This window comes from Lissotriton vulgaris, chromosome 4_1 (genome assembly GCF_964263255.1).
Source record: "Lissotriton vulgaris chromosome 4_1, aLisVul1.2, whole genome shotgun sequence".
In the NCBI taxonomy this organism is placed as follows: Eukaryota; Metazoa; Chordata; class Amphibia; order Caudata; family Salamandridae; genus Lissotriton; species Lissotriton vulgaris.
The window spans coordinates 1,400,050,900-1,400,063,453 of NC_141691.1; the positions used below are offsets into that span (position 1 = coordinate 1,400,050,900).

Consider the following 12,554-nt stretch of genomic DNA (forward strand, 5'->3'; position numbering starts at 1 on the left):
CTTCACCGTTCGTGCTGGAAAGTCTACCACTCAAAAAATCATGAAACAGACAAGTCAACACAAAGCAGTCAGAGTAGCAACTGCAAACAATTTCCAACCTGGGTCCCAATGCCACTGGATTTCTTCGGGTTACAGTAATGGAGAGAACAGAATTTGAATTACAACTGTTGTTACATATTTGACATATTATACAGCACAGTTTGCTTTAGTAGTAGCCCCATCTGGGCTAAAACCTGGAAATAGCTACGAACCACACGCCCGTCCCACCCACTAAGGCCATCAATTTAGTATAAGATAGTTCTGAATTATCATGTTGGCAAAGGAATATGCAAAAACCACTTCTCAGAACTTTCTTTCAAGGGCCATCCAGTGAAAATCGTGTCCTCTAATCCAAATCACTAACAAAATAACCTTTGTTTGATGATCTCTGGTTGGGATGTGAAACCTCCTGAGACATCATTCAGTAGTTGGACACTTTAATAGACAGGGAAGAAGTAAGATGATGCCAAGACACATAATTATAGAGAACATTGTGAGCTAAACTAGCTACTAATATGATCTGGAAAGATATGCAGAACTTCTATAAGGTAAGGGCCACTACAATCACAAACAGAAAAATACCATACTCGCAATACACGTTAAAGTAGCTTATTTAGTGCGGTTTATAGAATCTAGTTTGTTGGACTTTGAATGACAAGTATTGCAAGCAAACGGCAGTGTCTCTCTACTGAATACATAATGGATCAATATCTTGTGTAAGTATAGAGATGCAGGTGTAATACTCATAGCTTGATCTTGCACTCGTAAGTGCGGTGCACAGATTTGCAATTCTGCACTTGCATTGCTATGTCACTACCACAGAGATAATGATAACTTAAAGGCTAAATGACAAGTGAACTAAAATAAATTCAGGCCTGATGCCACGCTGCCCTACCTCACAGTACCAGGACTATCAAGTCCAGGAATAGTGGCTTCAATATACTAGTTTAGAAAGCATAACGTGAAACTGTATATGCCACACTAACACACTCATGTAATCTCATATGAGGAAGAAAGTGATATTTAAATTTGCTTTTACATCTAACGAATACTCTTAATCACTTCTGCTTTAGTAAACAGCGGAAGGCCTGGCTGTTTGCACCATAGGACTTTGACTCTGCTCTGTCAGGAGTTATCTCTGTTGGTGTAGGCCAGCGCCAGAAAGGCTCTGTGGGGCAGCTATGTGCTTTATAAATTACTATAACATGACAAAGAGGATGAAATGGCAGATAAATTAAGAGGGTGGAACCCTTTTCCTCTTTTGGGATAGCTTTCTAGTAAGATTACTGTGGTGATTCGGATATAAACTAAGGTCAGCATTGTGCAGCAATTCAGCAGCTGCTTATTTTATTGCATGCTTCTGGCCTGGCTGCTGGACTGGGCCCTGTTTGCGTCAGGTGTTGAGGGCAGGGTTATTGTTTACTGACGAGATTCATAATCAAAGAAAGGGAAAGGGGTTGCTTCTGTACATATGCTAAATTCCATGTGATATTATTTATGGTTCTTCCTTCTTTTTCATGCCTTTTATAGTGCAGTCAATACTCAAGCAAATGGTGTGCAGTACTTTCTTATATAATAGGGTTGTTTTAAGTTGCCTTGTTTTTTTCTCTTGATCTTTACATATTTCTATCAAAAACTATGATAAATACGCAAACTTCTCCAAGTTCAATGCCTTTTGGGTTTTCACGTAAAAATTAGGCCTTTGGTACCCATTTGCATTATAAGTTGCGCCACTTGCAAGGAAAGCGAAGCAAGGCATGCACATGCCTACAAAATGCTCACAAGCTACCATAACATAATTTCAGTGTGTTTGTTAGAAAGAGCGAAGTAAGGTATGCACCTCCATACAGAATTCACACACATTTCTGGTGCAACATTTTTAGAGCAGTCAAGAGTAAAATCTTAACATGGTATTTACTTGCATACAAAACACAAACATTTTATCAGCACCAGTCAGTACTCAGAGAAACCTGCAATGAGCACACAGACATAGGAAATATTTGTAACTCCACAAACCATGGGTAGGCCAACAGAACAAGTGACTTACCGTTGGTAACGCTTTTTCTGGTAGAGACTAACTAACCACAAATTATTCTCCTTGGAATATTCCCCAGGTGCCAGACTGGATTCGGAAATTCTTAAGCAGTACATAAGCATCCCAGTAGGATGTGTCGTTTGGCTTTACATCAGTCACTGTAAAGGTGACATGCGTGGTCCAAGCCCATACAAGTACCACCCCGGCACGCTGACATCAGTTTCTTTCTTGACTATTTCCATGACCAAAACTCTGAGCCACGTTGGGTGTTTGACCATTATGCAGAATCTAACAGGATATTAGGGTCGGGAGCCCCTTTTGCAGAACAGGGAGGATCAGCGGGTCGCTGAGGAGTCTGTGGTTACAATCTCTACCAGAAAAAGTGTTAACAAAGGGAAGTAACTTGTTCTTCTGATAGTCTTCCAATCGCAGATCCCTTACTTTAGAATAGATACTCAAGCAATACTTTCCAAGAGGTGGGTCTACGAATAGCTGAAAACAAGAAGTACTGACAGACTGAACAGGCAAAATGCCGTCCAGATGCACTTAAGTGCCCAAGCAGTAGTGCTTTGTGAACATGTGGAGGGACGCCCATGTAGCATCTTTGCAGATGTGCAAGGCAGGTACCCCACGTACTAACACAGTAGTAGTGGCCTTAACCCTAGTCGAGTGCAAGCGCTCAGGAGGCTGCTTTTTAGCTTATGCCTAGCAGATCTTGATGGAGATCACTATCCACTGAGAGATGGTCCGTTTCTGCACCGCCTTAAGCTTTATCGCTTCAGTGAACCCAATAAAGTTTATCGTCCCTCCCCCTCCCTTCCCCCCAATGCTCTTTGGTCTAGTCGATGTAGAAAGAGAAAGCACTCTTTAGGTGCAGACAGTGGTCTCTCTTCTCATCCTTGAATTGATTGTGAGTGAGAAATGCTTGCAGCGTGATGTTCTGGCCGACATGAATCGGAGTGACCACCTTCGACAGAACAAAGGCACATCTCCCAAGAACCAGCTTGTCTGGGTAAAATCTGGTGTATAGGGAGTTACCTGAAAGAACCTGAAGCTTTCTGACCCCACTAGCCGATGTGAAGGCCACCAATAAGGTAGTCTTGAAAGTGGTAGGATGGAACAAATGTTGCACGCCCTTAAGAAAAAATGTCAGAACAGGTACACAGCGACGGGTGATCGGACCACCACAAACAATCCAATGTGGCCAAAACGTAACCCTTATGGTGCTGAAGACAAGGCCTTGCCGGGCTAAAGACTGCACAAGGGGACAAAAGTAGGTCAACATGACAGGAGGACACCAAGCCACAAATTTGTCACATCAGCAGGCGTATACTGTCTTTGTTTCGTGAAACCTGGTTGCAAAGATGACATCACAAATCTCAAGAAGCAAATCAAAGGCATTCAGCTGTCACTGCTCAATCTCCATGCATGAAGATGGAGTGAGCACAGATTTGGGTGGGGTCCTACCGATGAGACAGCTTAAACTGAGGAAAGATGCTTATGCTCAGAAGTTCGAGATACTAAAGTCTCCTTGCCCAGTTCAGAGGCACTAGGATGACTTGGCACAATCGGTCATGGCATTCTTGAGAACTCGGGGCATGAGCGGTATAAGTGAAAAGATGTAGAGGAGTACCAGGTTCCAATTTGAATGAAATGAGTCTTTAAGCAAGAGCTGAATAGCAATCTCCAACTCACAAAAGGGCTGACATTACGTGTTCGAATAAACAGGCCTCGATTCTCCCCATTCTCGGAAGGCACCTTGCGCCACCTCTGGATGCAGAACACCATTCACGATCCACAAGGCATTGACAGCTGAGTTCATAAGTCATGGTGTTCTGAGATCCTGCCAGGTGCTGTACAACCAGGAAGATGTCCTGTCTCTCCAACCAGGTCAAGAGGCGCAGGGCCACGTTTGTTACAGCACCATATGGTGGTAGTGTTGTCTGTGAACACCTAACCAGCCTTCTTTTGATGGATAGGAGGGGCTTTTAAAGGCAAGCAGACCACCCTCTGCTCCAGAAGAATGATTTGGAGCTGGGACTCTGCTGAAGACCAGAGTCCTCTGATCGCCACGTCTCCCAAGTGTCCGCACCAACCCAGAAGCGATGCATCGTCACCACTGTCAATTCGGGTGGGGGTAGGGAAATGGGTCTGCTGCAGATTCAATCGTGGTTCATTCTTTTACTGTCTCCATTTGAATCTAGACCATGTTGGAGAGATTCTCCTGATGTTGCACCCACTGGGAATTCATGTCCCACTGCAGAGCCAGCATGCGACGTTAACCACTGCTTCACCAGCAGGCCATCAGACCAGGCAGTCTCAGACTCAGTCTCACCGAAATCCAGGACAGAAGTTGAAACTGAAGGATCATAGCCCAAATGCCCTGGACTCTCCAATCTGGAGGGTACGTGTGGAACTGCACTGTTTCCAGATTAGCTCTGATGAAAGATAGCATCTCAGAAGTAATCAGGTGTATAGCTCTAGTATGAAGCGGAGGCCTCTATACTTTTACGGCATCAGAAAGTAGCTGCAATAGCAACCACATCCTAGTTCTGGTGCTGGTACCCTCTCAATAGCTCCTTTGGCCAACAAAATCTGAACTCCATCAGCATGCTAGGGTTGTTGGTAAAGGCAGAGGTGTTACCACACAGGGAAGGGCATAACCCCGCTGCACAATTTGTAGCACCCGCCTGTTCAAAGTGATTTTGGTTCATTTGGGCAGTGGTCCCAGATTCTGCTGCCAATGTGATGCACAGACGGGGTGGAGGCTCACTAAAGCAGCTTGAAGGCTGTGACAGCCGGAGGGGTGGGGGCTGGACAGTAGGCTGGGTACTGGCTCCTGCACCCGCTGTAGGATCCGTGATCCCAACCATGAAAGGACTGGGAAGCCTGCTGGGCAGGCAAGAAAGGCTGGTAATTTGGACGTCGATAGAGGGTGCGCCGACAGCAACCACGGAAGAGACAAAAGCACAAGTTACTTACCTTCGGTAACGCTATATCTGTAAGAAACAGTAGTTAGTGTTAGATTCCTTACCTTAGAATATCCCCAGGCGTCAGACTGGATCCGGAAAGTTTTGCGTAGCAGTACCCTTGCGCGTCGGTAGGAGTCGTCTGCGGCTCCGCATCAGTCGTCGGCGTCGTGATCGCCAGGATGGCATCGGAGTACTTAGACGCCGCCCTCGCGCGCTGACGTCACTTCTTGTACATAACCTTCCGTGCCAGGAACGCAGAGCCATGCTAGAGACTGACACTGGTGCCATGAAACTAGGGCCCTCAAAAGGAAATACCTTAACCCTAGATATCGGTTCGCAGAACGGGGAGGGTGGGTGGTGTGAGAAGTTGGCCTGATATATAATGTTCACTATTCTAGTGAGCACTTTGTATCAGTCCAAACAACCCTTATGGTGATTGGTTGTAAGTCAACCTTATAGACAAGCTATCCTAGTAGCGTGGATACGAGCAGTCTTCGGGCTAAACTCTAGAGGGCGTGTTAAGCCAGCTGTTATACCATCACATATACCCCTTGAACACCAAGTGAAAGGACACCACACAAGTGTTATGAAAATAAACAGTGTATTTATTTAGATCACAACAGCCCTGAACTCTTTATGAGGACAGGGTACTAAGCACACAACAAAACTCTTACGAAAATACTTTAAGTTGCACAATTTACACAAATGCCCGAGGGGCACGAAAAACCATATACTATGAAAGTGGAATGCGAAATTACTAGCAGGTAAGTACTGTACTAATAGGCTTTGGAATCGCTAGGACTACGTTACTGAACCTTCAGATTACTAGTAGGAGGCCTAGGGGACTCTGGTGCAGAGTGTGCACTCTCACGCGGGATGCGGGACAAAGTCTATAGGAGCTAGTAAAGACAAAGTTAGTGTTCTCGGGCGAACCCGATAAGGTAGATCGAAAACGACAGTGGATCCTGACCCTTGGATAGTGAGGCTATGCTGGGGCACCGAAATGCCGAAGTTACCTAGCCCAGGGGCTGCAGCTGCATAGGTCTCAAAAGACGTCGGGAATCCTCGTAAACGAACCAGGAGCCTGAAGAAAGGAGTTGCTGGCAGGCGACCAGTGAAGATTGTTCGAGTGATCCAAGCCTGGATCGAAGATGGATGACACCTGAAAGCAGAGGGGACCAACTGGTTCTAGCCGGCAGATGCGTAGTGAGCACCGGGGTGCCACTTGCAGTCACCTTCCTGTAAAGCCCTGCCTACCCAGGGTACATAAAACCCTGTCTGGGATGGTGCTAGCACCGCCCCTGACAGGAAACCCTTTGTCCAAGCTCTCCTCGCTGGAAGGACTCCCAGCAGCAGGAGGTCAGACTCATGTCTGTGGTGGCAGCATCCATTTTGTGGAGCTGAGGCTTCAGTTAACTTTAACCGGGGTTCGCAGTTACATACATGTCGTGTCCCTCTAGAAGGGTGGAATGCTAACCCCGTCGCCAGAATTGGCGAGGGGTTAGTATTCCAATTCGTATGACACCTTACTCGACATGTTTTGATAAAGTGATACCAGAGATAGCATTTAACCGCGAGGATTATAATGCACTTAAGAGTATATGGTATGTGTTATCATGGAACAGCTATTAGGACTTGGTTCCGCAAGCTGCAAACGGGCTCAGCTCATGCCAGAGCACCATTTCACACGATTCCAAGCACTCTGCCTTCAGGATTGTTAAGGCCTGCCATAGGAGTGACTGATAGGAATCTGTGTGTCCATTTTTTAGGGTTAGATATAGGTATACTATATCTAAAGCAAAGGGTGATTACACCACCTTGCCCCAGCTGTCGTGCAGCCAGTTGTGTCAGATTTAGATGGCCATCCAGGGGTGGCATAATACATGCTTCAGCCCCTGGTAGGCCCTGGGTACACCTATGCCCTGAGTTACAGGGTCTGATAAGGTGGCCCAGTACCAATTGGAGAATGCACCTAAGGTACACATGTCAATTTAGTGAGAGAACCGCTAGGCTGTGGGTCTGATTGGCAGGCCCACAGCCAGAGAAAGTCGTAAACCAGTGAAACAAAAGCAAAAAATCTGGGTGATCATAGGATTGCAGACCCTACTCTCCTACATGACACCCCCCCCCCCCAAACTTTGGGACAATAAACTAACCTTGACCAGGTGAGTCTTCTTGCTCTAAGTGGAAATACCTGGAGAGCCCATCTGCATTGCCATGATCAGTGCCAGGTCTATGCTCCACTGTAAAATCCATCCCCTGTAGGGAAATGGACCACCTAAGCAGTTTGGGGTTTTCACCCTTCATCTGATTTAGCCACAAGAGGAGCTTATGGTCGGTCTGAATCTTGAAATGAGTGCCAAACAAGTATGGCCTCAGTTTCTTCAGGGCCCAAACCACAGCAAAGGCCTCCCTCTCAATAGCTGACCAATTTTTCTCTCTGGGGGTCAGCCTTCTGCTTATAAAAGCAATGGGCTGGTCTTGACCATCAAAATTCAGTTGAGATAGAACAGCTCCCACACCCAACTCAGAAGCATCTGTTTGGACAATGAATGGCTTGGAGTAGTCTGGACTCTTGAGGATAGGTGCTGTGCACATGGCCTGCTTTAGGTCATCGAATGCTTTTTGACAGCCTGCTATCCACTGAACCTTTTTTGGCATTTTCTTACTTGTCAGTTCATTAAGTGGAGTCACAATTGATCCATAATTTCTGACAAACTTTCTGTAGTAACCAGTCAGGCCCAAGAAAGCTCGAACCTGAGTCTGGGTGGTTGGAGGAGCCCAGTCCCTGATTGACTGTATTTTGCTCTCCAGTGGCTGAACTTGGCCTCCACCTACAAGGTGGCCCAAGTATACAACCTGTGTCTGCCCTATCTGGCACTTGGTGGCCTTGATAGTGAGACCTGCTGCTTGCAGTGCCTCCAACACTTTCCTCAGGTGGACCAGGTGATCCTGCCAGGTGGAGCTAAATACAGCAATATCATCAAGATATGCTGCACAGAAGTCATCCAGCCCAGTGAGAACATGATTCACCAGCCTTTGGAAGGTGGCAGGTGCATTTTTCAAACCAAAGGGAATTACCACAAATTGATAATGCCCACCAGGGGTAGAAAATGCTGTCTTGGGCTTGGCATCCTCAGCTAACCTGATTTGCCAATACCCAGCTGACAGGTCAAATGTACTTAAGTAGTTGGCAGAAGCCAATCTATCTATAAGCTCATCTGCCCTTGGTATTGGGTGGGCATCAGTCTTAGTGACTGCATTGAGACCTCTGTAGTCTACGCAAAACCTCATCTCTTTCTTACCACCCTGGGTGTGAGGCTTTGGCACTAGAACTACTGGACTAGCCCAAGGGCTATCTGAGGGTTCAATGACTCCCAACTCCAACATTTTCTGCACTTCTGTTTTGATGCAGTCTCTAACATGATCAGGCTGCCTGTAGATTTTACTCTTGACTGGCAAGCTGTCACCAGTGTCAACCTCATGGGTACACCAATTGGTCTGACTGGGTGTTAGAGAGAACATATGCCTGAAGGATTGAAGAACTTGTTTGCAATCCTTCTGTTGATGTTCAGAGAGGCTGCCACAAAAGAATACACCATCTACTGACCCATCATCAGGATTCTGAGTGAGCAGGTCTGGGAGAGGGTCACTCTCTTCCTCCTGTCCCTCATCCATGGCCATGAGCAAGCTCATGTCCTTCCTGTCGACATATGCTTTGAGCCTGTTGACATGGAGCACCCTGTGGGGGCTCCTGGGAGTTCCAAGGTCCACCAGGTAGGTGACCTCTCCCTTTTGCTCAAGAATTGTGTGGGGCCCAGACCATTTGTCTTTGAGTGCTGCTGGGGCCACTGGCTCCAACACCCACACCTTCTGTCCAGGCTGATAAACAGTCAGGACAGCCTTTTGGTCATGCCAAGCTTTTTGAAGTTCTTGACTGGCCTTAAGGTTTTCAGATGCCTTTTCCATATACTCAGCCATCCTGGAGCGGAGACCAAGTACATAGTCCACTATGCTGGTTGCAGGCTTTTTGAGAGGTCTCTCCCATCCTTCCTTAACCAAACACAGGGGTCCTCTCACAGGATGCCCATACAGAAGTTCAAAAGGGCTGAAGCCAACCCCCTTCTGTGGGACCTCTCTGTAAGCAAACAAAAGGCAGGGAATTAGGACATCCCATCTACGCCTGAGCTTTTCAGGTAGTCCATGAATCATCCCTTTTAGGGTCCTGTTGAACCTTTCAACAAGCCCATTGCATTGTGGATGATTGGGTGTAGCAAACTTGTAGTTGACACCACATTCCTTCCACATAGCAGTTAAGTAGCTTGACATGAAGTTTGCCCCTCTGTCAGAGACAACCTCCTTAGGGAAGCCCACTCTGGAGAACACTCCAACTAGGGATCTTGCCACAACAGGTGCTGTAGTGGTCCTAAGGGGAATAGCTTCAGGATACCTGGTGGCATGATCCACTACCACCAGTATAAACTTGTGCCCTGATGCTGTCTGGGGTTCCATTGGACCAACAATGTCAATCCCCACTCTTTCAAAGGGCACCCCCACCACAGGCATTGGTATAAGGGGGGCCTTTGTTGTGCCACCTGACTTACCACTGGCTTGGCAAGTGACACAGGAGCGACAAAACTCCTTGGTATCCTCATTCATGTGAGGCCAGTGAAAGTGTGAGACAAGCCTGTCCCAAGTCTTTGTCTGGCCTAAGTGTCCTGCTAAGGGAATCTCATGGGCCAAGATAAGAAGGAAACCTCTCTGAGACAAGGGGATAACCAGCCTCCTGGCCATGCCAGGCTTGGGGTCTCTTGCCTCAGTGTACAGGAGTCCATCATCCCAGTATACCTTGTGGGTACCTGTGGCGTTCCCAGCAGCCTCAGCAGCAGCCTGCTGTCTGAGGGGTTCAAGGGAAGGGCAGTCTAATTGGTCCTTCCCCAGGTCTTCTCTTGAGGGTCCCCCTGAGCCCAGAAATTCAACTTGATCAAGTTCAAATTCTTTAGGCTCAGTTTCCCTCAATTCCTGTAGGTCAGCCTCCTCCGAGACTTGATCCTCAACCTGGGGCAAGGGGGAAGGCAATGCCTTAACCCTACTGCTCTTCTTCTTGGAAGGTGTCTGGTCCATTGTTCCAGGATCCAGCACCTGTTCAGTGGGGCATCTTCTGGCCTGTGACCTAGTCACAGCAAGCACATGTGCTGGCAAGCCTAACATCTCCATGTGAGTCCTATGCTCCACTTCTGACCATTGTGATGACTCCAAATCATTGCCCAACAAACAATCCACTGGGAGGTCTGAACTAACTACAACCTTCTTTTGGCCAATTACCCCTCCCCAGGAGAAAGCTACAATTGCCATACTGTGACTGGTAGTGACATTGCTTGCATTGGTCACCAGGAAATCTGTACCTGGCAAGATCTGTCCAGGGTCCACAAAGTTAGGTGTCACCATTGTGATACTGGCACAAGTGTCCCTATAGGCCTGAGCCATTTTGCCATTGATAAAAGGTGTCTGTCTGTATTTGCTCAAAGTATTGGGACTGACATCAGGGGATATATCCACATCCCCTGTACAGACAAGGACAGCCTGAGTGAGTGTGCCAACTAAGTTGTCATACCCCTCAGAACCCAAGGTTAACCCAACTAGTCCCTTGGGAGGTGCACTACTACTGCTGGCTGTACTAGGGGGCACAGGTGCCTTAGGGGCTGCAGTAGTAGGAGTCTGCCCTCCTTTCTTGGTGCACTCACTAAACCAGTGAGTTTTACTTTTACAGTACTGGCACCACCTTTTAGACTGGCCTTCTTGAGTCTTCTTCTTCTGGGAAGCCTGACCCCCACCCTCTTTGGATTGTTGGGGACCTGTTGAAGACTTCTGGTCATTTTGTTCACCTTTAGTATCTTTACCCTTCTGGTCTGCTTTCTTCTGACCACCCTGGTTCTGGCCCTGGTTCTGCTTAACTCTTGTTCTGACCCATCTGTCTGCCTTCTTTCCCAATTCTTGGGGAGAGGTCAGATCTGAGTCAACAAGATGCTGATGCAACAACTGGTTCTGACAATTGTTTAAAATCTGTTCCCTCATGATCAGATGATACAATCCTGTGTAATCAGTAACCTTACTGCCCAGCAACCAGCCCTCCAAAGCCTTAGTGGCACAATCTACAAAGTCAGACCAATCCTGAGATTGAGTTTTCTGGGTATCCCTGAACAGCAACCTGTACTGCTCAGTGGTTAGGCCAAACCCATCTATCAGTGTATTTTTCAGGACTTGGTAATTATTAGCATCCTAAGCTCTAGTAGTGAGGAGCTTGTCTCTACCTTTACCTCAAAAGGAGAGCCACAAGATAGCTGCCCACTGACTCTGGGGGACACACTGTACAGTGCAAGCCCTCTCCAAAGCAGTTATCCATTTGTGGATATCATCCCCTTGCTTAAAGGGGGGCACTATCTTACTCAGGTGTCTAGTGTCTAAACTCCTGTTTTCCCTTGGGGGAATGCTGTCACCAGTGGAATCTTGTCCACTTAACTTTTGCTCTCTGGCAAAGGCAAGTCTCTCTTTGGCCAGGACAAGTTCTTCCCTTTCAATCCTCAGATTGACTTCCCTCACTTTGGCTTCATACACTCTCCTCTGAGGGGATGTCATCCCTCTTTGAGAAGAGCCCTGAGAGCCATTGGTACGAATGGATCTGTTAGAGCCTCTGGATAGAGACCTAACTCGTCCATTCCCAATGTTAAGCTGGCCTGAGAGGGGCCCCAGGGGTCTCCTAGTACCATTCTCATGCCTGCTTAAGTTGTCCCTAGTTAGCTGGCTAACTACTTCTGGACCTTTGTCTGCCTCGTCCTCAGATGGCTCTAGATCCTCATCCTCCTCTTCACCTTCTGCAGAGAGATGGATAAGGTCAGGGTCACTTGTGGTTCCCTCTAGGGGGGGGCATGTTCCCATCTGGATTAGAGGGGTCTGGGTTACCAGCCCTCCTGGCATCATAAGTCTCTAAGAGACCAATCAGGAATGGGATTGTGGGGTTAGACCCCTGTTTTAGTTTCCTGGAGGTACACACTTGTCTCATCTCCTGGAAGCTAAGAGCAGCATATCTGGAAGTGACCTGTGGAGGGTCCACTGACACAAGGGGAGACTCAGAGTTTCCTCCTTTGTCTGACATGCTGATTCTAGTGTGGTGTAATCGATGCACCTACCTACACTATTTGTTTGCCTACTGATCCCTTGCTAAGAGTTGTAGCCAACGTGTGCTAAGCCTTGAGGAGCTACAACAGCTGGTTCAGTAGAACTCAGAGTATTCTAAGCTAAGTTATATGTACCTGAAGTACTTATGTGATCTTTCACAAGATATTCTTAGGATACGTGTGGTAAAACAACAGCAAGCTCAAATCCCAACCGCTGCTCACCAATGTGAGAAGTTGGCCTGATATATAATGTTCACTATTCTAGTGAGCACTTTGTATCAGTCCAAACAACCCTTATGGTGATTGGTTGTAAGTCAACCTTATAGACCAGCT

General features: G+C 47.2%; 1 protein-coding gene across 1 annotated transcript in view; it reads right to left on the reverse strand.

Annotated features, from left to right (window-relative positions):
• OSBPL1A (oxysterol binding protein like 1A) overlaps positions 1-12,554 on the reverse strand; it is a 2,145,795-nt gene that overhangs the window by 80,077 nt on the left and 2,053,164 nt on the right. Inside the window, exon 28 of the mRNA XM_086965647.1 lies at positions 99-122. Coding sequence (XP_086821773.1) covers positions 99-122 — 24 coding nt within the window. The remainder of the gene's footprint in view (positions 1-98; positions 123-12,554) is intronic.